At 43.4% G+C, this 26,048-nt stretch overlaps 1 protein-coding gene across 2 annotated transcripts in view; it reads left to right on the top strand.

Moving 5' to 3' along the window:
* The window catches only part of Dnase2b (deoxyribonuclease 2 beta), a 17,935-nt gene extending 2,997 nt beyond the window's left edge, over nucleotides 1-14,938 (top strand). For both annotated transcript variants that reach the window (XM_021158290.2, XM_021158292.2), the window contains exons 3-7: nucleotides 2,322-2,499; nucleotides 6,804-6,882; nucleotides 9,223-9,378; nucleotides 11,622-11,819; nucleotides 13,698-14,938. In XM_021158290.2, coding sequence (XP_021013949.1) covers nucleotides 2,322-2,499; nucleotides 6,804-6,882; nucleotides 9,223-9,378; nucleotides 11,622-11,819; nucleotides 13,698-14,038 — 952 coding nt within the window. In that variant the 3' untranslated portion in view covers nucleotides 14,039-14,938. The remainder of the gene's footprint in view (nucleotides 1-2,321; nucleotides 2,500-6,803; nucleotides 6,883-9,222; nucleotides 9,379-11,621; nucleotides 11,820-13,697) is intronic.
* The last annotated feature ends 11,110 nt before the right edge of the window (nucleotides 14,939-26,048 follow it).

Below are 26,048 nucleotides of genomic sequence, written 5' to 3'. Positions count from 1 at the left end.
AGAGAAACCCTGTCTCCCAAAAAAAAAAAAAAAAAAAAAAAAAAAAAAAAAAAGAAGAAGTACTTGATGGTGCCCAGCATTGTTTGGCTAACCTTCGTTCACAAGGCAACCCAGGCAGTAGGCAGGAGGTCATTGGTCTCTAGCACAGTGTCAAAGAGATGAACTACACTGAGTCTCTGTGGTGAGACCCTCTTAGGAGCTGTGGCCACGTTTCTGCTCTTCAGTTCTGGAGTTCAGGTTTGCCGTGGTGGTTGACATCAGAGTGTGACATTCGGGCTAAAGATCAGTTCAGTCTTTCAGCATTTATAGGCTCTGACTAGGCCCTGCCCCGAGTTTTAAAGACACGCATATAAACAACACATAGTTCCTTCTGTCGAGGGGCTCAGATTTGTGGGATAGACATAGGACATTGGGGGGCACACAGCCCGGAAGGCTTCCTTGAAGAAGTAACTTTGAGCTAAGTTTTAAGAATAATTATTAAGTTGTTTTTTAAAAATAGTAAGGAGATGCCATGGGAGTTCCAGCCAATAGAGGATCAAAGAAATTGCAGAATTAAGGAGCAGCCTGTCGAGTTTGTCATTTGGAGTGGTGTCCTGTGCAGAGGTGTCTGCAGACAAACCACAATGGGGGGACGTAGGTCATGAAGGGCTTCGTGGGCTGTGCCTTGGGATTTGAACCTGATGTTTGAAAGGGAACTGCTGAAGGACTTGGAACAAGATGGTGATACATTCTGCTATGCATACCAGTGATGCAAAAGGCAGATGGGAGAAAAACAGCCCAGAACCATAGAGTGAACGGAGTTCATAGTATCATAGACAAGATGTGAAGACCCAAGTTAAGAGGTGGCAGTGGAAAGTGGAGGGAAAAGGCCAGTCTGGAGAGATGGAAGGTGGATGGTTAGCTGGGGTGGGAGGCTCTTGAGAGCATTCCAAAATAGCATAGGATGGATTGGTTTAGTGCAAAATACTATAAATTAGGTTTCAAAATATGTGGAGCTGGAAGCTTCTGGGCATCCCTTTGTCTAGATGTCTAACTCAACCCAGAGGTCTACAAGTACAGAGATGGTCACCAAGGAAAAATGACTGAGTGCCACTCTCACCTAGTGACTGTGGTATAATAAGTCTTCAGATGCTCTGCGTGGGGTGGGGGGTGGGGGGCAAATTGGGATCGATAGCCTTTTATTTTATTGTATTTTATTTTGGTCACAACGGAATGGGTATATTACTTAGAAATACGTGTCATTAGGCAAGCATAGCTGCTTAGCAGAGAAGTTGCTGAGCTGTCGCAAAGTGAGCATAGTCCCTGCCATGTGTGAGGACCTGGCCTTGGGAGTAAGAAGGCTGGACACTGGAACAGAAGTGTAAGTCTGTAGAGAACTTAGCAAAGAGAGGGTGATGTTTTTGGGAAGACCATTGCATTGTAATGATGTATGTATTATGTTTGGCTTACAGAGGCTCTTGGGGTTAATTACAGGGTTCCAGGCTATTATAATATATTTGGCTAGACCAACAGTTTTTAAATTAGGGAGAATTTGCCCTTGGAGAACTTTTAACAAAGCCTAGAGACAATTTTGAGCGTCACAACACTGGGATACTAAAAATGAAGGGACAGATATCTTACAGAACACAGACCAACTCAGTAAAAATTAGTTTGACCACAATGGGACTACAGCACATAAGAAGGCCTGGACTGGGTGATCCAAGGCTGGCTGAACTCTATGTAGGTCCAACCACTTGTTTTCACTGGGAAATATTCAAATAACAAGCAGAAAACAATAGATTCACATAGAAAAGACCTGCTTCAAATACTTACAGAGCAAGTCCTTAGTCCAGAGCATTCTGGGAAACAACTGAAGAATGTTACTGAGGACCAAGCCTCAAGAATGCCTCTACCTCTGCCTAAGCCCATGCCCAGATCTCATACCCACCTGAGTAGACCCAAAGAGACCAGGCTAAGCACTGCGGAAGGAGAGAATCCTAAAGTTGCCCAATGCCAACCTAGCCTGTGACCTTCTCTTTCCTGTGGCCACTGGTGTGATGGAGACTAAAAAGAGATCATTCCCAGGACACATGGGCTTTCATTTCATAGGCTCCAGCCCCTAGGCCAGCTGATGTTGTAGAATATACACCACCCATACCAATCTTGTCCTCACTAGAGAAAGGCAAAGGAAGAGATGGAGGGATAGGCAGAAGCCTCGAGCCTTCCCTTTCCTTACAGGCCCCCCCCGTGAAACACCAACGGATATACAAGTATTTAACAGAAAGTGTTGTCAAAAGAGCAGTCAATAAATGATAACAGATCATAACTTTTTGCTCTGTTAGGTTTATCTTTTATAAGTTACCCAAAAGGACTAGCAAGGCAAGTGAAGAGGCGGGGCTGCAGTACGTGTACCTGGACTCCACAAGGCAAACCTGGAAAAAGAGCCACTACCCGATTAACAGCAGCAGGAGTGCTCTGGGGAGGACCTTACAACATCTGTATGACGCACATAATTCCATGGTAGGTGACAGTCAACCATTGGTGGAGACCATAGATCAAAAAAGGATGTTTGGTATAGATAGATAGATAGATAGATAGATAGATAGATAGATAGATAGATAGATAGATCTTACCTAACCCCAGAAACTTGCGATAAACTCGCTCAGAACTAGGCTAGGACCACTTAATCGACCTGACCAAGGCTTTAAGAAACACATCATCATAAGCCACGCCCATGTTAAATCAGTGGCTCACTTTATTAAAACAACGAATAACCCCTGTGCTGTGCACAGGAACACATGAACCAAGAAAAAGCACCCAGAAAGGCAACTCTTTTTACAAAAAGCGTGTGCAGAGACCAGAACTGGGCTAGCTAGTACACTTGGCCATGATGGCTTCCATCTTTTATCCCAGACTAGATGATGACACAGAGGAAACCATGAAGGTTCAGGAAATATAAGTCCTTGATACGCTAACTACCTTTGGTTAAAACAAAACAAAACAAAACAAAACAAAACAAAACAGTTTCTCACAATTTGGCCCCAAGTGCTACAGCAACACTGGAGAAGGTGTGAACTTCCCCAGTTTGGAAGTTTTCAGGCTGTCAGACCTCTGCCAACTCACTCAGCACTCACGCATCTAAGGGGAATGGGGTTAAGAGCCCTCTCCTGCTGCCGGGCAATACAGGTCTGTGAGCGTTATGTCTCAAGTTATAGATTGTTTGAATCATGGTGTTGATGAGTCAAGCAAAAGTTCCTCTGCGTTTTCCTTTAAATTAACTATTTTCAGAAGTACAGGCAGACAGCTCAGGCCTTAGCTTGAGGGGACCAGACCTGGCTCACCCAAGGGATGACGAAGCCTGTTACCTAGATGTTAGGTAATGAACTGAATAAAGACCTGCCTCAGGGTGGCCAGCCCTGCAATATTCTGGGATCTGCCTGTTTTACAGTGACTGCTTCCCAAACAGTAAAACCAAGCCATATTTGGCACACAGTTTCACCCCATGAATGCATTCCCTGACAGTGATGGACATGTTTAAAATGACTGTTCCTATAGTATGCTAGGTTTACTGAGTATTTCTGTAAGATGCTAGGTTCATTGCTGGGGGTGGGGGGTGCCTGTTAAATACTGTAATGCTCAGCACAAGACTGCTTTAGCTTCCATTGCTAGTGCACAAATCTACCTGCATATTCACCCGGGAGCTGTCACTGTGTGTTGAGACATTTATTTTACCCACCTGCCATTAAAAGCAAGCTTGAAGCAAAGTTCCACAGTTAAAATGACTCTGTAGGCTGTTTGAATACAAGAGATGTGCAAAGCACTGTTTCAGGTGTTTTTCAACGTGATTTAATCTCGACAACAACCCCGTTTTTGAATAACCAGGCTATTATGTAAAATGAAAACTGATTGAGCCGCTTCTGTTTCCAAGGTCGGTGATGGCAACCTGGAACAGAAGCCATTACCAAGAAAATAAACCCCTGCATTGTTCTCATCTCTGTCGCAGGGACTCCTGGAGCAGAGAAGAGAAAAAAAAAAGATAACATTGCCAGGCCACTTTAGTTGGAAGAGATGTGAAATTGATTCTCAGATTGGCAGATCCCAGGGATGACCTGGGACATGCAAAGGCAGCCCAGGGCCTGTGATAGAAAAGGTACAGCCTAGCAAAGCAAAGATGGGTGCAAGGGTCAGGTGTGATTCACACCTATAATCCTAACACTGTGGTTAAAGCAGAAGGATGGCCGTGAGTTCAAGGCCTGCCTGGAATCTGTGTGAATCTGTCTGGGTTACAGACTAAAATCTTGCCCACCTTCACCCTAAAACTAAAGGAATCAAGGAATTAAAGAGTGCGAGAGAAATAAAGAGGAGTTTTAGAGGCAGCCTAATGACAGTGTAAAAGCATCGGCTCTCTGGGTGAAACCCAGGCACACAGGGCGCTCTGGGCACTTAGTTTCTAGGAAGGAGAAGGTCAGGAAAGGGGCTGGTTTCCATGCCTGATTGGCTCAAAAGAAGAAAGCAACAGAGTAAACAGCAGGTAGATGTGACTACGTGAGCGTACACTCGGTGGTGTGACTGGATGAGAGAACCATCTGCCCTTGGTGACGGAGGTCTCTCACCTTTGACCTGGTATTGATCATCTAATGATAGTGGGATGTAAGATCAGACCAACTTACTAATTTTGCATCACAAATGTCAAGGTGACTGAATCCAACAGTCTGGTTATACTTGAATTGTTTTTATTCTTTTACCTTTGCAAATAAGGACCCTCTGTACTCCTTAATAATCAACTTACTTTGCAGTGGCTAACCCTTGCCTTACTATAGCTCCTGCTAGACTAAGGTCAGAGAATAATCCCCTCTGTCCAACATCCAATAATCAAGTGGTTGACATACGGGTTCAAGGGATATCTCTGGGTCCCAGGGGATGACTCAGTGTATCAAGTGCTTGCTGGGCAAGCATAAGGACCCCAAAGCCAAATGTGGGGTGCCATGCCTGCGACAACAGCACTGTGGAGTTGAGACAAACAGATCTCTGCGTCTTAATGGCAGCCGGCTTGGCTGTACCAGTGAGCTCCAGGTTCAATGGGAGAACCTATTTCAACTAAGATGGGGACGCAGTGGAAGACCACGCCCCCACATCAGCTTCCGACCTTCACACGCTCACAGTCAGTCAAATGCACCCCCAGAGACAAACACATTCTATGAGCCTAGTCTAATCAGTTAGTCTTGAACTCATGATCTACTTACAGCTATATGCCACCAGTCTATCCTGCCAACTCTGTTTATCAGTACCATCTTTTCCATAGCTGTCTGCTACACTCATGGTTGTAATAATAGATATCATCTATTGTAAGACTAAATGTCCTCACCAGGTCATCCTACCATGTGGCACCCAAAAGGCATACACATGGCCTTGTTACCACAGTCAATGCCAGCACAGGGTAACTGTCAGAATTCTCAAAAGAAGGATATAATTATCTATACCTGACTGTTTTTTTTAAAAGGGGGGGCTAATAAAACTGCATATTTTCCTAGGAATGCTAAAGCCCTACTATGATTTTTAAGTGTTTTTTAGATTACCTCAAATAATTACCTTCAAGGGTCTGGTTATTTTGCTTTGTGTGTGTGTGTGTGTGTGTGTGTGTGTGTGTGTGTGTGTGTGTTTACAGAAATGCACTGCCCTTGCCTCTTTTATTATGTCACTGAGATTTTTTTTTCAATATCAAACATCATCGGTTTCAATAAAAGTCACCGCATCATGGAGGGAATGGAAACCTCCTCCCCAAAACAAATATAAGCTCCCCCAAATTACAAAGAGACGCTATAAAAAATAATAGCTTTTCTCTGACTTAGAGATTAAACAATGTGTTTGGAGAACCTTACCAGCAGAAAGCTAATATCACACATTAAATTTCACCACTGTTTCTGAGTAGGAAAATATCACTGTCAGAAGGTGATGTGGCGCTGATGGTTTGGAGGACAAACCTGCTCTCCCAGGAGAGAGGGAGGGAGCAGGCAATAACGAATCCTCGCTAAATCAAAAGCTATGGGAAGGCAGGGAGGCAGAACACAGGCAGAGAAAATGAAATCCAGACAGCCTGCTACCGCACTGCGCCTGTAACATCAGTGGAAAAAACCCAGGTGTAACCTTTGGCTGCTTATTCCAACTTCGTTTCCTGAGCAAATAATTGAGCACTCTTTATCATACCCTGGTTGCTTCATCAGAAACCTGCTTCCAAAACAACCAAGGAAAATGGAGAACTCATCCTCACACAGAGATCACGGTGGGCTCCCGTCACGTGGGCTCCTGTCTGTCACGTGGGCTCCTGTCACAGGCTCAGGAGCTGAGGAGACATCTTGCTCAGGAAAGCACTTGCCTTTCAGGCAGGAGGAGCTGAATTTGAGCCCCAGGAAATGTGGCCCGTGCCTAGAGTCCCCGAGCTGAGAAGGGGTCAAGTGGATGGATCCCCGAGGTTGGCTGGCATGTCAGCCGACTCCATTTGGCTAGTTCTCTGCAGCCAAAATACCCCGGGTTGTTCTCTAGATCACATACACACACACACACACACACACACACACACACGCACACACTCACTCACTCACACATGCACACACACGCAGACACCACAAATATGCATACACACACATACACATAAAACCGTCATGGTTGAAAATGGATTTCTTCTCCCCCTCCATCTTGCATGTCACAGAATTCATGTTCCTGTGTATATTAGAAAGCTCTGCACTGCAGGCTGCAGCTGATAGAAATAGTGAAAGTCATGGAAAATGGAAGATCTGTGCCATTATAACCCTTATGTATTCTTGCAGAATGACACAGCCTATCTAATATACAACGATGGTGTCCCTGGATCTGTGAATTACAGCAGACAGTATGGACATGCCAAAGGTACATCGATGGCTCTTGGTTTCTCTTTCCTATTGGGAATCAACATTTTCTTAAACCTTTCTTCTTTAATATCCTCAATTCCATATTAAAAAGACAGTTTTTGTTTTTATGGCTTATTCTCATTTACTGAGATATGAGTTTTATATAACACACTACAAAATAATTATATGATTTGGCATGTCAATGCCCTTTTCAGAAATCCTAATTTATTTTTTAATGTTTAAAATACGGTCTTTAAAGCAAGCACCCAAGTACGGCCTGTTCAAATATCAGCTATACACACACACACACACACACACACACACACANCCGATAGCTTGTCCCAGCCCTCAGCATCCCTCACTTCTGCTCCTGCAGGCGTCGTGGGTGCACGGGCTGGCTTACTTGGACCTCTGCCTCATCTTTCTTCTCTTGCGCTTCAGCCTGCGCATTCTCTTCTTCCGCCACTTCGCTCTCATGGCGTAGGAGTCTCAAGGAAGATGGCGCTAAGACCGAGAGCTAAGCAGTTGTTTTTATTTTATTCTTTCTTGAAAAATATTGTTTTTTTGTTTTGTTTTGTTTTGTTTTTTTGTTTTGTTTTGTTTTTCTTGACAGGGTTTCTCTGTGTAGCCCTGGCTGTCCTGGAACTCACTTTGTAGACCAGGCTGGCCTCGAACTCAGAAAATCTGCCTGCCTCTGCCTCCCGAGTGCTGGGATTAAAGGCGTGTGCCACACATAGCAATATTTGTTATTTTTCATTTGCAAACTATACACAAATATATGTGTTATAGAAAATGTAAAAATGTAGCTAAACAAATCTATAATACTCAGTAGATTATGAAACTATTGTATTTTCCAACGCTTCCAACTTAATACATTACAAATAACTTCTATGGCAATAAGTATTCTCCAGGAAGCTTGAAACCCAAATGCCTTCGAAGGAAGCCACGTAAGGTCTGCATGTGACATGAGCTGAACTAACAGGTAACGTCGCATGTCTAACAAGGGCATCCAGCACCATGGATTGTACGGATGCACTTTTTCGGGAGATACGGAAAAGTACTGTGTTCTAGAAAATACTCTGGAATTTAACATTTGTCAGTGAATAAATTCATGTTTAGCAATACACGGCAAACCTAATATATCATCGAGGTGCATTAGGCCCTAGGGCAGCCAATTTGCAATATCTGATTAAAAATACAGTGTATAACCAGGCATGGTCACAAACACCAATAATTCCAGTACTGCAGAGGCTGAGGCAGGGGCACTGCCATGAGTATGAAGCTAGCCTGGGCTACAGTATGAGACTCAGTCTACTCCTTACACCTCCCCAAACCTAAGTCATGTGTAATGCCTGTCAAACGTTGTGAACATTGAAAGCTGTTGATCTCACTGCTGCCCGCATGGTAGCCTTGCCAACATGGAGCCCAAGGGCATTTACCCAGGCAATATTTTCTACCCTTATTCCAAGTGCCCCTCGTCCTTCTTCCTACAACCTGTTAGTTGCAACAAGGATTTGGTCCACAGGACCCTGACACCCAAGAGGTGGTGACAGCGAGGTCATGAGACCTGTTAGGAAACAGACCCTCCCACAATTTCCAACACACGTATTGTTCATGGTGACTCTAAAAGGCAACAGTCACCTGGCATTTGAATAGATTTGAGGGCTTGTTCATATATGAACAAGAAAGTCTCCTTAACCCGCCATACACTGATAAACACAGAACATGCTGGACAAAGGTGGTGAAAATCTACTTCTTCCTTCGTGGCTTTCATTTTAGTAGTCTCCAGAGATTTAAAAAAAAAATGCTCACCAAGAATGCTCTTGCGTGCCTACCAGGTATTCCTCCCCCCCCCCTTTGTCTCTTTTAAATCACATCTGTAGAAATTGGGTTACCCTTCTCCAATGAAATGAGCTGCTGTCCCTTAAAACAAAGTGCCGCCAGCATCCTCCCTTGTTTGATCTTGCCTCTTTTAACTGGCTTTTGCCGCACCCTTTGACACTAACTTAGCACTGAAGACTCTAGCTGAAGCTACCCAGGTGACCGTATGTTTACGGTATGTTTCACAAGATCAAATTCCAATTTAGCGAATTTGCCAAACTAGTTTGGATATAGAATTACTCTTAGCTCTTCACAAAGTGTCTTCCCTGACTCCCCTTTTCAGGGGGACACTATGATGTGTAACTGAGTTATTGAAATCCTTGAAAAACAAGCATAATAATTCTCAAGGGCCTAAGAAAGCATTAGCCTAACATGTAAGTAGGCTTCGGTATTACAGCTTTGAACTGTATTTTAAAAAGAGATCGGTTTTGTTTTTGTTTTTGTTTTTGAATCTAAATCAAATGTTTTTCTCTGGTAGGTCTGCTGGTATGGAACAGAACGCAGGGGTTCTGGCTGATACACTCCGTTCCCAAGTTTCCCCCAGTTCATCGCTATGACTACCCAACCTCGGGGAGGCGATATGGACAAAGCGGCATCTGCATCACTTTCGGATACAGCCAGTTTGAGGAAATAGGTACGCCAGGAGCATGTGAGCAGAGGCAGCGCAGAGAGGGAAGGGCAAATCGACAATAGGGAGGAGCTTATGAGCAGCTGCAGCGTGTGCGCATGCGTAAGAGTGGGACACAGGCGTCAAGTGTGCCACTTCATCTGTAAGTCTTTGTAGACGCTCTTGTACTATGTGTGCTGTGGTGAAACCTTGGGCAGGAGCCCTCACCCAACCCTAGTTCCCAGTATGTAAAGGACATTGTTGAACTTGACCAGAGTGATATTTTCAAATTAATTCAGGGCCAGGTGAGTAACAAAAAATGAAAGGGGTAGTCCTGGGGCAGTGACAAACTTGGGTGTTGGCTTTCTATTGGATCCCTTCAGAAACACAAGACTACTGACCAGAGATCTCTATACCGCTCATGAGGAACTAGAAACCGTGTCTGGGGTGGTGGTGTTAGGGGGGCTAAGAGACAAACCATTATTTTAAAATATAAGTTCAATGTTAGGGTTTTGGGTTTGTTTTTTTTTTTAATTTCTTCAGACAAAATGCTGCCTCCATACCACCAACATCTCACCTCAGCACTATAAAAACTTCTAAAATATCACACTCAAATAGACCAAAATTCTTATATTTGGCAAACTATGGTGTATAAGTAAGACAAGACATAGTTTTGACCTCCAGGTATAAGAAGCTTAGAAAATGTTTCTCACCCAATTTTCATCTTAAGTCCTTGTATTAGCTGGTTCTCTAGAGGAATAGAACTGATAGAAATATATATGTGTGTGTGTGTGTGTAATTTTTATATATTTATATATGGAAAATTCATATATAAAACATATAAACATATATGATTTATAAAATGTAAATATATTTATATATGATTTATAAAATATATATAATTTTTAAACACACACACATATATATAGTTTTTAAACACACACACACATGATTTATTAGAATTGCTTACAGCTATTCCAACAATGGCAGTCTACCAATTGAAAGTTCAAGAATCCGATAGTTATTCAGGCCATGATGCTGGATGTCTCAGCTGGTCTACCGTATACTCCTGATTCCAAAGAAGTAAGCTCTAATTTCAGTGAAGCATTGAACTTGACGTCAGGAATGCAGAAGACACGCAGGCAACGAGGAAAAGCTTCCTTCTTTCATGTCCTTTATATATGATGCCTGCAGAAGGTGTGGCCCAGATTGAAGGTAGACCTTCCCACCTGAAAAGACTTCAATTAAAGGGAGGTGTTGTTTAACTCCGGATATAGGCAAGCTGACAACCAAGAAAAGCTGCCGCATCCCTCATTTAACTGGTGGAGTCTATTCCCTCATTAGAGTGATCTCACAGGGGTGAGATCTACAATGAGTTTGTTGTTCGTCAAGCTGAATAACTGGAAAACGAGTTCTCTCCTCTTACACATGTCCTTATAGGAAAGAGGGCAAGAGACTTCAAGGCAGGGCTATCTAAGAATCCACTTTAACTTCAGCATCTACAAGTTTTATCATCACAGTTCTGTGGCACAGAGTCTCAGCTAATTCATGTCAAAAATGAGCCTATCGGTAGCAACAGAATTCACCCAATAATGTTATTGTGCGGAAAACTTAAAACTCAGCCTGGGGAGAAGGCTTGGATGAAATGTTTGCCAGGACCTAAGTTCAAATCCCCCAACTCCACATAAAGTCAAACATAGCAGCATCACATCAAGAATCCCAATGCTCCCACTGCAGGAAGAGAGACGGAGACAGAAGCTCCTGGGTCAGCTAGCCTCAGGTAAGCAGTGGCAAATAGCAGGAAAGCCATGCATGCCTTAAAAAAGCAGAAGACAAGGACTGACACCTGGGGTTGTCCTCTGATCTCCACACACGGTAGGCACATGAACACACACATATACGCACACACATCATACATACATACATACATACATACATACATACATACATATATACACAAGCATTATACACTCCCTCCCCTGAAAAGATTACATATACTATTATATATGTATGTATATATATGTGTGTCTGTATGTCTGTGTCTGTGTGTATATATGTGTGTGTGTGTGTGTGTATATATATATATGTATATATATATATATACACACACACATATACATATATATATATTCCAATTACTTTGACCACAAGGCATTTGAAGGCTGTTGCTTTAAAAAGAGACATTTAATCCACACAAAAATCCATAATAACAGGAAGCATTTCAATTTGTGCTTAAGTTCTTAACTCTTTGTTATTCTCTCCTGATTTAGATTTTCAGCTCTTGGTCTTACAACCAAACATCTACAGCTGTTTCATACCAAGCACCTTTCACTCGAAACTTATCTACATGCCCCGGATGTGTGCCAACTCCAGTTCCTTAAAGATCCCTGTCCGGTACCTCGCTGAACTACACTCAGCCCAGGGTCTAAACTTCGTCCATTTTGCAAAATCAAGTTTTTATACTGACGGTATGAATGGCTATCACAAAAGAGGATGTCAGTAGGAATCTGTGGGTTGCTTAGAGAAGACACTCTGGTTATGCGGGATAGAGACGTGGGAAAGAGAGGAAGCTAGAGGGAGAAAAAGGAAGAAACAGTTCTGGCACCAACTCGTGCATCTCCCTGTTCATGGGAATGCTAGCAGTTGCCAGATTCTACCACAGCGCATTTCCTACACATGCATCAAACTGAAGCTCAGTTTCAGATTTTGCTAGCCATGAAGCCACAGCTATTTCTGACATCTGCTAGACAGCTTTCTTAATCCTTCCTCATTCTCAAGCCCCTTACATAATACCTCTCTCTCTCTCTCTCTCTCTCTCTCTCTCTCTCTCTCTCTCTCTCTCTCTCTCTCTCATAGTGAGAACAGAGATCACAAGGGAGCGATCACTTCAGCATTCCACCCTTCATTTTCTTTATGCTTTTGTACTGGGTTTATACATCCTAACAGCTATCATACATACACCAGCTCTCTAGCCCATTCTGGCATCAGAATACCTTGATAGCTTTGCTACTGGATCTGCTCTCTCTTTCAAGCCTGCTCCTCTTACAGGCTCTTCCCTTGCACCTCGCAAGCTTCTTTGAAAACCATCCCTTAACTCTAAGCTGACATCTCTTGGTTTTCCTTTTTCCACCCCAATTTCTTTTGAAACAATATCAGAGCTTTCAGTGGCTTGACTCTGTTCACTCTGAGTGTTGGTTCTGCCTATAAGCAGCCTCTCCAGGCATGAATGCTTGTCTTACATAACCTTGTGGTCAGCCATGCTTTTTGCTTTTCTTCTTTCTTGTATACAGTACAGGGAATTTACTGACTATCTACAGCCGATGTCAGACACTAGAGATACAGGAACTAACACTGCAGAAAAGAGCACTGTGGGCCATTGTGCTGATGAAAACCTTCCCTTCCTGGAACGTTCTCCTCCACTGATTTTGGGAGTATAGCCTCTTGGTCTCCCTCTCTGGTTTATTGAAGTCCCTTGTACCAGAGCTCTCTCCTTAAGAGATGAGATTGCTCTTTGCTTTTCTGCCCTTCTTATACTGCTCTGAGTTTCATGTGCCCTTGGATTATTTCCAAGGCTGTATCTCCACCCAGATGTCCATACTAACAGGGGTACTCAGCAATGAATGGGCTTACACCAGATGCAATGTGCCAAATTGGTCTCCCCATCATCCCCCAGGTACCTACTCTTTCCTTCACATTCTGCACAGTCTCCATGGCATTCCAGACTCCATTCTCCATCCTTCCACAAAGCATCAAATCCATCCAGTTTCAGGTCTTTCATAGCTTTCACATTTACCGCGTCCTCTCCACCAAAGTCCACACTGGTGTTTTTACCACAGTTGTGAACATCTGATCTTTCCCACCTCCTCTGAAATCCACCCTTCCAAATTCATCCTAGACAGTAATTCTCAATTGACATTTATGACCATAAATTAGTTTCCCTTGACTCTCAACTAACATTTTGCTAAACCCCTCCTCCCCCCCCCCACACACACACACTGACTTCAAGAAAACCCAATCATAATTGTATGGCTCACAAATACCCTTGAAATTGCCTCTAATTCTCTACCCCTTATTATTTTTCAGAAGTCTTTTCATGGCTAAAACATATACTGTTTTCTTTGTGTGGGAGAGAAGACATCCACCATCTTTACAATATGACAATAATAACTTTTGTTTGAATATTGATTTAGGAAGTGTTTTCCCATCCACTATGTTCTAATGTGGTCATGTTGTTACTATTGCCAAGTGCATAGAGCCAGAGTGATTGGAGCTTTCTACTCCCTAGGGACTTTTCCTTGATCAATCTGCATGACCTCTTTCACTTTTTCTCTCTTCCTGATCCCTAGACATCTTTACAGGCTGGATAGCTCAAAAGTTGAAGACACATTTGTTAGCACAAACCTGGCAGAAAAAGAACCAAGAGCTTCCTTCAAACTGTTCCCTGCATTACCATGTCTACAACATCAAGTCCATTGGGCTAACTTCCAAGTCTTACTTCAGTTCTCGCCAAGACCATTCCAAATGGTGTGTTTCCATAAAGGGCTCCACAAATCGCTGGACCTGCATTGGAGACCTAAATCGAAGCCCACACCAAGCCTTGAGAGGCGGGGGATTCATCTGTACAAAGAATCACTACATTTACCAGGCATTTCATAAATTAGTTCTCCGTTATGGGTTCTGTGAGTAAACTCGGTGAAAGGCCACACCCACTGTCCTTGAAAACACTGGCACTGGAGCATCTCGCCTTGGATCTCTTCTCCATAAGTTAAAGGCTTCTTCTGAGTGTGCACAACATAGCGTCCAGAAAAGCACTGTGGGCCCACATTTCCCTTCCTATCTTCAAATCAAGAGAAATAGGAGTCATCTGTATGTATGGAATTAGAAATCAAAATCATGATATGTAAGTAATAACACCGGGGAACAGAATACAATATTTTCTTCCAATTTAACCACCTTCAGTGGTCTGTCTTGTGGATTAAATTTCATCTCTCACAAAGCAATCCTGCCTGCCCTGTTTGAAGAAAATAAAGGTGCTCCCTCCTTCCCCCTCCTCTTTCATACTATTTGGCCATATGGGCATATTCCCCATGAAGTTCCTCCCCCCGCTGGTTTATAGTTTAGTCTTGTCACCTCTGCAGGTGCTCTTTGCTGATAATATATTCTTGTACTGCTTACTTGAGTTCTCTTGCCATTTATTTTCAATTTTAATCTACAACAGGGAGATCATATCTAAGCATGATGTGAGTCAAGAAATCATAAGACTTGGTTGCTTAATAGACTGTGGGATGTGGGGTTTAAGTTTGTTTAAAAGCTTAAGAGTCAAGTAAAAGTCATCAGACAGGGGGTGGGCCCTGGGCTTAGTGACTGTGAAGCGTGCAATCCACACTCACCATCTGCTCTCTTATTTAGTCTTCATAGCAATTCTTTTCAGTGATAAGTGTCATGATCCCCCATTTTACTGACAAGTCAAACGGAGGCTTAGAGAACTCCAAACACTTGCCTAGTATAATAGAGGTCTATTTGGCCTCCCTCCAAAGCTGTGCTCTTAGCTGAGTTTCCAGAAGACAGTAAAGGAAGTGAATAAATAAATAAATATATATATACATATATATATATATATATATATATATATATATATATATATCATAACTATCTTGAGATCTCAACATAAATCAAAGATGGTGGGGTCTAACGGTCCAGTGACGGGCTGTGAAAAGTTAGCTGACTTCGTGTCAAAACCAAGTACAAGAGGCAGGTATTTAGGATGCTGCCTGCCTACTTGGGTACACGAAAAGCTGGAGAGCAATGTTTTGGTCTCACAGGAAACACCCTAGTATAATAATCCCCATGAAATGGGATTGTTCATGGGAAGGCGGTGATGATTCCAGGTGGAGAGGGTCAACAACTGATCCAGTGATACAAGGAAGGACAACCAAGTGGAAAGAAAGTTCAAATGGAGGGATTCTATCGAGCTAAAATTATACACTAGGTTTAATTGTCTCCCAACAGATCCAGTCGATACAACGATACATCCCATGCTCACAAAAATAAATAAATAAAAATAAGAAGACAGAATAAAGTCAGATTATACAGAAACAAGAATGTAGAAGCAGGAGAAGAAAAGGAAGGCACTGGCCCACTGCAGACACACACCAGAAGGAAATGGTGGCTCCTCCTCCTCCTCCTCTTATTTAAAACATTTTATTGATTCTTCATGAGTTTCACATCATGCACCCCAATCCCACTCGTCTCCCCATCCTTTCATACCCACCCTTTACCTTTGCAGCCTCCCCCGAAAAAGAAAAGAAAAAGACAAACAAAAAACGCCTTGCCATAGAAGCTACACTGTGTCATGATGTGTCACACAGTACAGCCTCTTGCCCAAACAGCTATACTTGCAAATGTTCATTGCAATGAGACTTTGGTCTGGATTGAGGCCTCTGGCTTCTGCTACACGATCAATACTGGATCCTCACTGGCACTCTTCTCTGATATCCTGTTGTTGCTCTGTGTCATGGAGATCCTGCAGCTTTGGATCTGCAGGGCCAGCCCCTTCACAAACTCCAGCAGTTCATAGATGGGGTAGATGTTAAGAGGGACCAAGTCAAGCCCTGGATCTGGACCTGGGTGGAAGCTGAGTTGGTCAGCCTGCCAGCTCTCCTGCATCTGGGCCACCAGGACCAACTCTCCAACTTTGACAAAGGGCAGGGTCATCGCTCCTGCTCTCATGCACTTGGGACTCGCTCTACTGTGCTCATGCCACCAGAGCCAGCTTGATTGCGCTGCCCACGTGAGGTGCATGGCCCTATTTCCTGAGTGACAAAGCTCTCCTGCTCACTCACCCTCAGGGCCAATGACATGGCTTCTGAGGAAAGAGAGATGGAAATAGTTAACCTCCCATAAGAAAGGAAAGAAAGGGAGAAAAGTAGCAAGCCGATTGGTCCAAAGACTGGGAGGGGGAGGGATTCTGTCTGTGTTCCTTTGTGTTGGTGATTTGTGTGGTGGAGTTTAAAGCAGCCACAAAGCTATACAAGGAGTAAGTCATACTGTTTCTCAAGTGTGTCCTTCAGGAAGATCTGAGAAATCACATCATTAGAAGGCATCTGAGAGACTTCAGAGGTACCAAGAATGTCTTCACTCACTTCTTTTTGGTAGAAAATATAGGGCATAATAATGGATTGCACTTAAGTCCTAAACCACGGTTTAAATATTGGATTGAGGACCAGTGTGATGACTCGTCAGGTAAGCGCCTGTCCAGCAACCTTAGCAACATGAGTTCAGTTTCCGGAACCAACAGTGGAAGGAGACTCCCACTCCCAAAGGTTGGTGAATGTGCGCGCACATGCGCGCACGCGTGCGCACGCACACACACACACAGAAACAAAGCAAAATAAAGGGCTAGAAATATCACCCAGGTATTAACAGCATTTGCTGCTCTCACAGAAGGTCTGGATTCACTTCTCAGCACCCACATAGCAGCTTACAACAACCTGCAATTCTAGCTTTAAAGGATCCAATACCCTCTTCCGGACTTCAAGGACCCCAGCCACACACGTGCTACATGGTCATGCCTGTGGGCAAAGCACCCTACACATAAAATAAAACTCAATTTTACAAATTAAACATAAAATATTGTAATAAAAATCTATGTCTAAGTTTTGAGGGAATCTTAAAATAATTAAAAAGCAAAAGCTGAGAAATGACTGTGAAGAAATTAGAGACAGATCATATGCTAATCATTAAGGTTCTAAGATGGGCTGCACCTTCACACTCCCCTAGGAAAGCTATCACCCATTGTCTGTTGTTCTCAAGTCAACTTTTCCTCTGTGAATCCGGATGAATGGACCAAGCACGGGCTTGTGATGCCAGAGGAAATCAACCATAGACCAAGCTAAAGAGATCACTTTGGGAATAAATTTAAAGTAATAGTACCAAACTAACTTGAGGGCTTTAGATGGTTGTATTTCACTAACATAAAGAATGCTGAACTTTGGAGTTTGACAGACAGTGTAGACACACTACAAGAAGCCCAGGAGCACTGTGCAAATGCTCAGCCCCCCACTCAGGCATCAACTGAGTTCCTTTGGTCATATATGGTCTGTGACATTCCCCTATATTTTTTCACTAAATGATCCTTTTAGCTTAGGGCAACTTGAGTAGGTCTATCCTAATTGAAGATAATATTGCCCTGATGAAATGGGGTGACCAAAAAGCAAGTTGGAAAGAAAGGGGTTTTAGGTTTACAGTTCTGCATCATATGTCAGTTCCTGCACTGACATAAATCAGGACAGGAACTCAGTCAAAGCAGGAACCTGAAAGCAGGAGCTGTGTCAGAGGCCATTGAGGGGTGCTGCTTACTGGCTTACTCAGCCTGATCTTATATATATATATAGCAGCAGGATCACCAACACTGGAATAGCCCCACCTTTTTTTTTATAGCACCAGGACCACCAGCCTTGGAGTAGCCCCACCTACAGTGGACTAGACCCTCCCATATCAATCACTAATTAAGAAGATATTCTATAGGCTTGCCATAGCCCAACCTTATGAAAGCATTCTCACAATTGAGGCATCCTCCTCTCCTGGGACTCCAGCTTGTGCAAGCTGACATAAAACTAGCCGACACAATGGAGACCCTGCCTTCTTCATGCAAACACCATCTGTCTATATGCAGACACAGCAGTGACAGAGTGGGCTTGGTCACAAACCTTTTCAACAGAAATACCAATTGAGACACGGAGTACACATTCCTCAAGTCCCTGTCACTCAGGCTTTACACAGCAACATGGAGTGTAGATTAAAGAGGAAATAAGCTTGAGACTATAGCATGGGGTGGAAAAATACGTTTTCACAAAAAGCAGTGGAAAGAAATTTGTGGGGTGAGATAAAACGAAGAGTTTATGTTAGGACTTCAGATATGCAGACATTTGTTAAAACTGTTGTTACCCCACTGAAAGAATTCTTGATTGACTTTTGGGTTAATACGCTGACAATTCAATCAACAACCAACCAACTCCCAAGGAACAGATGGACTTACTCGCTAGAGGAAATCCCAGCTCTGAATCTGACGCATGAAAACAAAGATTCTTAGTTAAACAAGAATAAAATGGTATCCTCAGCCACAAGGGTATCTGAATGATTGTGGGGTTAGAAGACTGGGAGACCAGAAGGGCTGGTCTGGAGCAAGAGTGAGGTCAGAGCGTGTCCAAACCTTGAAAAGCTCCTCCCATGACCTGCAGGAGTAGGGCTGCTTTCTTCCTGTTCTGGGTCTGCCTGTCCTGCCTCTGCCACCCTCGAGGAAATCACATAGCCTGGTGGTCAGGTTAGCACTCATGCCTAACCCTGAGATCCTGGATCCTGCCTAACCCACCTCTCCAGCTCCCTCCCATTAAGCCCAGGAGCTAAATGGTACCTGGATACCTCAAGGAGGGGGTACCCCACCCCAAGGTGAGAGTCGGGGGCAACAGATCGTTAGGGAGGAGAGGTTGAGTAGACTCCAAACTCATGAGATCTGAGACGGAGCCATAAACGAAAATACGGCTCAGTGGAAGAAGATGCTCAAAGGGTTCAAGATGTTAAGATGAACTGGTGACTGTGTGAGTTCTCCACTAGGGAGAGACAGCAGTGTAGCTACACAGCTTCCATTTCACAAGCTCGCTTAAGCCTTGAGTGACCTGAAAGCACTCATTTTAAAAAAGTATTGTGGTTACAAATATTATTTTATGGGGCTGGAAGATGGTTCAGCGGGTAAAAGCACTTCTTGCATGGGCCTGACAACCTAAGTTTGCATCCCAGTTGCTCAGGTAAAAGCTGGACAGAGCCGTGCATATCTGTAATCCCCAGGATGAGAGGATGAAACGGGAGGCAGAGGTAGAATCTAACTAGCCTGAGGTATAGAGCACTGCTATCAACAAGGGAAACTGCCTTAAACAAGGTAGAAGGATGCCAGAGGTTGTCTTCTGACTCCCACATGGGTGCTGTAGCAGGAATGCACCCTCACACACAGACACACACACACAAACTAACAGTAATTTATGAAATCTCAATTTTTAAAAAAAAATCCTTGTCTTCTTTCTTTCTAGTGCTAATATTTGGGTTAAGATGTAAAAAAAAATGATCAGGAATAATTCAGTCAAGATTTCTATAAAGCAACTTCAAGACAACAAGCTGCCTAAAATTAAGTTACATTCCCAGGTCAATAAATAAAAGCAAGGACTTCTTAAAGTGCAATGACCTTTGAGAAGATTAAAAAAAAGAGCATCCTAATTTTTAAAGCTGGCTAGAAGTTATGTCTCAAGTGCATTTCACAACCTGAATCTTCAGTGATCTCAAGAACAGGATCATAAGTGTGGGGAAACTATCATCTAGATAGCCTACAGCATGAACCAGCTTGTCTATGAATTAGACAGCTCAGAGGTGATGAGGACGGGACCCAGAGACTCATGCGGGCTAGGTAAGTACTTTACCTCTGAGTCCAAATCCTGAACTAGACGTCTCTGGATACCTCATTTCCATTCATGACAAGTTTTAAGACTGTGCGTTATAAATTTGTCAAAGGCATAGTATCCTTGGATTGCAGCAATCAAAATACCTTTCTTGGTATTAACATTATCAGCAGGTTAACACTGGGTGACCAAGAGCACAGCCCAGTTAACCCATGCACATTTCAGAGAGTAGCAAAAGTGGGCTTCTGTCAACTGGAAGAGACTCCGAACACTTTTCCAGTTTAATCCACTTGATATTTTCTGTCTCAGGAACTCTAACATGCAGAGAAAAGAGAAATGGCCTCTGCTTTGCTCTCATACTTTACTTTGCCCTTTATGTTTTCAAAAACTTTTTTTTCTCAAATGTTTTCCCCTTTCCAGGTCTCCCCTTTGGGGACCCCTTATTCCATCCCCCCTCCCTATGAGGGTGCTCCCCCACCCACTCACCCACTCTCATCTTCCCACCCTGGCATTCCCCTACATCAGGGCATCGAACACCCTCAGGCCCAAGGGCCTCTCCTCCCACTGATGTCCAACAAGGCCATCCTCTGCCACATATGTGGCCAGCACCATGGGTCCCTCCATGTGTATTCTTTGGTTGGTGGTCCAGTCCCTGGGAGCTCCAGGGGTCTGTCCTGTTGACACTGTTGCTCTCTCCATGGGGCTGCAAACCTCCTCAACTCCTTCAGACCCTTCTCCAACTCCTCCATCAGGGACCCCCATGCTCAGTCCAATGGTTGGCTGCAAGCATCTGCCTCTGTATTTGTCAGGCTCTGGCAGAGTCTCTCTGGAGACAGCCATATCAGGCTTCCATCAGCAAGCACTTCCCAGCATCCACAATAACATCTGGGTTTGGTAGCTGTATATGGAATAGATCCCCAGGTGGGCAGTCTCTGGATGGCCTTTCCTTCAGTCTCTGCTCCACACTTAGTCTCCATATTTCTTCCTGTAAGTATTTTGTTCACCCTTCTAAGAAGCAATGAAGCAGCCATGTTTTGGTCTTCCTTCTTCTTAGGCTTCATATGGACTGTGAATTGTGTCATGGGTATCCTGAACTTTTGGGCTAATAGCCACTTATCAGTGAGTACATACTATGTGTGTTCTTTTGTGATTGAGTTACCTCACTTAGGATGATATTTTCAAGTCCCATCCACTTGCCTGTGAATTTCATGAATTTTTTAATAACTGAGTAGTATTCCATTGTGTAAATGTACCACATTTTCTGTATTCATTCTTTTGTTGAGGAACATCTGGGTTCTTTCCAGCTTCTGGCTATTATAAATAAGGCTGCTATGAACATAGTGGAGCATGTGTCCTTATTACATGTTGGAGCATCTTCTGAGTATATGCCCAGGAGTAGTATAGCTGGGTCCTCAGGTAGTTAGTTCTATGTCCAGTTTTCTGAGGAACCACCAAACTGATTTCCAGAGTGGTTGTACCAGCTTCCAGTCCCACCAGCAATGGAGGAGTGCTCCTCTTTCTCCACATCCTTGCCAGCATCTGCCATCACTTGAGTTTTTGATCTTGGCCATTCTGACTGGTGTGAGGTGGAATTTCAGGGTTGTTTTGATTTGCATTCCCCTGATGACTAAGGATGTTGCACATTTCTTCAGGTGCTTCCCTGCCATTTGAGTTTCCTCAGTTGAGAATTCTCTGATTAGCTCTGTTCCCCATCTTTTAATAGGGTTATTTGGTTCTCTGGAGTCTAACTTGTCAAGTTCTTTGTATATATTAGATATTAGCCCTCTATCAGATTGAGATTGGTAAAGATCTTTTTCCAATCTGTTAGTTGCTGTTTTGTCCTATTGACAGTCCTTTGCCCAAAAAAGAAAAAAAAATGTTTTTTAACAAACTACTACACTTTGAATTTTAAGTGTCCCTCAAATGTTCATGTGTTGAAGGTGTGGTCCTCAGAGCAAGAGTCCTGGGAGGAACTTCTAAGAAATGGGGCCTAGAAGTATTTACGCCATTATAGTCACGTTCTGAATGTGAACATGAATAAGCACCTCTCCCTCTCCCTCTCCCTCTCTCCCGTCCCTCCCTTCCTCCCTCCCTGCCACTCTTGCCTCCTGACCACAAAGTGAATAATTTTGCTTCGCAATATGTAGCTACCAAGATATGCGTGGCCACAGTATTAAACCCAATGAGACCAATCAATCACTTACCTGAATTCCCCAAAACTGTGAGCCAGAACAAGACAGTTTTCTCAAGTATTTGTCACAATAGTGGAGACTTGTCACAATGATTTCAGGTGAACATTTGAAAATACTTTTGTTGCCCTGGCAAACGAGTACGAGGAACAGAAGATCCAGAAAAGATAATGAGATTGGCTTCCCACGGGATCCCATGTCGTAATGGGTTAAATCAAATAAAACTAAATATGTTAAGGGTAGATGCAATATTTTTCTCTACATCACAATAGAACACAGTGGTCACCAGAGAGACACGGGGCGAAGAGACATGTGATGCAGCAGCACGGCACAGAAAATTATCTAGTGGCTCCAGCAGAGACCTCAGCAGGACTAAACAAGGCGAGAGGCTGGAGTAAAGAATGGAGAAGGAAGAAGGCATCCTAGGGAAGTGTCTTAGTTTCTCCTATGTTGGTGGTGGAAGTGTAGTTTTATAAGAGCTATAGAAAACACAGAAAAGGTATGGGGAAATTACTAAGAGCCAGCTCCTAGGATGATAGAAAGAGCAATGGGAAGAGCTAAAAATGTTTGTTTCCAAATAGTCTCTTATGGACGAGTTAGGGATCATCTACTGTGTAAAAGGCTGATGGGGTGGGGCATGCATGTGTTCAATGTGTTGCCTAGAGGCTAGGTGAAGACATGGGAGGCTGAACTAAGTCTACTCTGAACAACATGCAACTCTCTTACGATGGCTATGAACTCTAGGTCTGTCTCTGGCTGGTCCCCCTGTTATTCTACCCATGTCTCCCACTGAGTCACAACACAGCATCTACTGCTCTTCTTCCTATATTCGAAACGCAGCACATTTAACCACCCCTCAAGCCATGCACTAGCATTTCCAGTTGTCTAAATATTTCCCTCCAGATGTGCATGCTGGCCATTCCTCATCATTAATGTCTTCAATATTAAAATGAATTTTTGACAATGGCCTGATTGTTGAAATGTGGTGTTAATGTACTGAGGCCTCTCACTAGGTGATACTTAATGTTTGCATCATAAAGCTGAATGCCCTGGTACTAGCTACATTAGCAATTATTGTAACTTCTTGGTGAGTCTATCCTTAATCATTCTATGGTGATCTTTTCTGTCTCGGAAGACTGGCTGCCACCCATCTAGTTTCCATTTTAACCTTCACTTTCACCTCTGTGTCTTCAACCACGCAGTGAGATGACAAATAAACACCATGACAAAGCTATGACTTAAGGAAGTGGCTGTGAATGGCCAAGTCCCTCCAGGTGGACAGCAGTCCGTTCTTTTTATTTTATTCCATTTTAAAGGACTCTAAAAGGCAATCCTGACATGATGTCCTGGCCCCAGACCAAAAGCAATGGAGGAAGACAGGCTCAACATGCAAGGCGTTTAAATAAAAGTATCCATATTTTACTTCCAAATTAAAAATAACCACATTCCATGCTAACAGCCCAAGCTATGGCAAGTATCTAAGAAATAGTTGCTTATATGTCATAAAACTCATTGAACATTAGCAAAGCACCTTCAAGCTTCTGTCTCGGAGTAACATGCGTTCTCATTTAGATTTCTTTGCCAGGAGTGTCCGAAAGGCACTGACCAAGCACACTTGGGCAGAAAAGATGTCTTGTGTGGTGCACACGCAGCCCCTTGACCCACATGATGAGACCCTATTAGAATTGTGTTCTAGATGGGCCATTGGGAATCCCTGATGTAGGCAGACTGGGCCTCTGTGGAAATGATTTCTTATCTAACCTGTCAGCACTTATGTGAATACACTTCCTCCTAATTAATCATTCTCAGTGTAGGGGTAGCCAGGCCTTTTAGTGAATCAGGCTTAGAATGTCAGCTGCTCTGTGGGCGGCAGCAGGAAGATGGTGAGTTGAAGGCCTGACTGGGATACGGTGTGGGTTCTAGGCCAGCCTTGGCAGCTTACTGAGACTTCGTCTCAAAGTGAAACATAAGAAGAGGCTGGACATGTAGCTCAGTGGTGGAGTGCTGGCATAGCATGTAAAAGGCCCTGAGTTTAATCCCCAGTACTGCAACACACACACACACACACACACACACACACACACACTTTAAGATCCTATCCCTTCCTCTCTTCCTCCCACCCTTCCTGTCACTTCCCTTTAGAAATGTTTTTAGAAGCCACACTCCAGCCAAGTGATGAAATCACCTCATCTTTCTGTAGCACTGACCCATGTTCTGTGACTCTGCCAAATGCCCATTAAAGCAGCAGCATGCCTCCCCTCCCTAGGCAGCCATGAAGAGAGAACAAATCGACCATCTCTGACCCCTCCTTCCCCTTCCTTGTTAACTGGCTCCAGTTTTCACCTCTTTCTACACAGACCTTTCCATATGGCCCATTTATTTCTAATACTACTTGGTTTTGTTGCTATTCAGGATTGTCCATATTTTTTCCAAGCTCTTTGAACAAAGTGTTAAATATATTCGTGTTACTTGAATCCATTAAAAGTGCAACCCTCGAGAGCCCATCCATAGCACTGGATGACAGTTTTGGGATCACCCAAGCTTGTTGCCAAATGCCACTCCAATGACCTGGAGCAATTACTAGCTGTGTGACCTTGAACAAATTACTTAACCTTTCTATGCCGGTTTCCAAATGGAAAAGCAAGCATGTTCATAAAAAGGATGAAGTAATTAAGTAAAATAGTTCAGGGCTTAGCATTCAATATCTTCCCCTGTCTTCCATTTTCAACTGCCAGGAAAACCATCACTACGAAGTGTACTAATTAATCATATTAATGCAGAGGTTCAGGGAGCCAATCTTACAAACATCCATCTAACAGATTGCCTTAAATAGCAGAGAGGCACTGGACATACTATTTGACCCCTCCCCCTTTCCATACTGATGGTGATTTCTCAATAACAAGTAAAGAAAACTCGGTCAGTTCTACTTTATCTCACGCTGGAAGAATCAAGTATAGAAGATTTTGTTAAATCTTACAAACATCCATAAAAAAAACTCTTTTCAAATGCCTTCAGCCCCACATTCCTACCATGGCATTAACACCTGACTGACTAAAGGACAAGGCTGCAATTATTTGCAGAGCAAACAGGCATGAGACCATGACAGCATGGGAGCCTTCAGTTCCAGGTTTGCCAGTGCCTACCTACATGGGCTTTACTTGACTCCTCAAGGACTTGACTTCTTGTTCATAAAATGAAGATAATCAAGGAAAAACAATACACGTAATGTCTGTAAACAGGTACTCAGAGCACATGAAATCCTTCTCTTCGGTGGGAAACGTTTGCTGGATCCGAGTATGTCTTCTGCCTGGGGTTGCTGAGCTACACCATCTCAGGCACACACAGGGTTTGAGTACAAAGACGGACTTTGTATCTTAGATGTTAGGTAGGCAGGTGATGTTCAACAAATATCTGACAGTTTGCTTTGGCTCGGCTAGAAGGACTTTGTGTACCCACTACCAAGCCTTGGATCATCTTAACCTTTGCAGGTAGGGAAGCTCCTGATGTGCTGAGTCTCCAGCATCCGAAGCTAACTCGAAGACCCTATCTCATTCAGCAACGTTCTCTTCCTTTCCTGGGCTACAGAACTCTCTGCAGAAAGCAAACGCTTCCATGCATTTGGATTTCTGCTGAAGCTTTCATTCTACCCAAACGTTGGCTGTAGGATGAGAAGGTGTTTGAGACAGACTCGAAGGAAGAGGAGTGACTCAGTAATTATCTTAAATTGGCACCAATACCCTAATGATGTGTTTATGTACAATCTAAAAATTGATCTATGTCTCCATTTTCAGTTTGCAAGATGGTTGGAATAATCTTTAGAGGCCACTGACTCATGAAGAAGGTGGGAGCTTTGACCTTTAGAGACAAGGCTGGTCTAAGGGTCAAGGCTGGTCAGCCACATGGCTGGAGTAAGTGTGTGGGACGGACAGGGTTGAGAGTCAGAGCAAATCAAGAGAATAAAAAGCCCATCTGTATTTTTGAAGACTCTTTTTTATTTTGGTGTGTGTGTGTGTGTGTGTGTGTGTGTGTGTGTTTGTGTGCTTATGTGCACATGTTCATAAAG

The sequence above is a fragment of the Mus caroli genome, chromosome 3, assembly GCF_900094665.2.
Source record: "Mus caroli chromosome 3, CAROLI_EIJ_v1.1, whole genome shotgun sequence".
NCBI lineage: Eukaryota > Metazoa > Chordata > Mammalia > Rodentia > Muridae > Mus > Mus caroli.
This window is presented reverse-complemented; position numbering and strand designations above follow the sequence as displayed.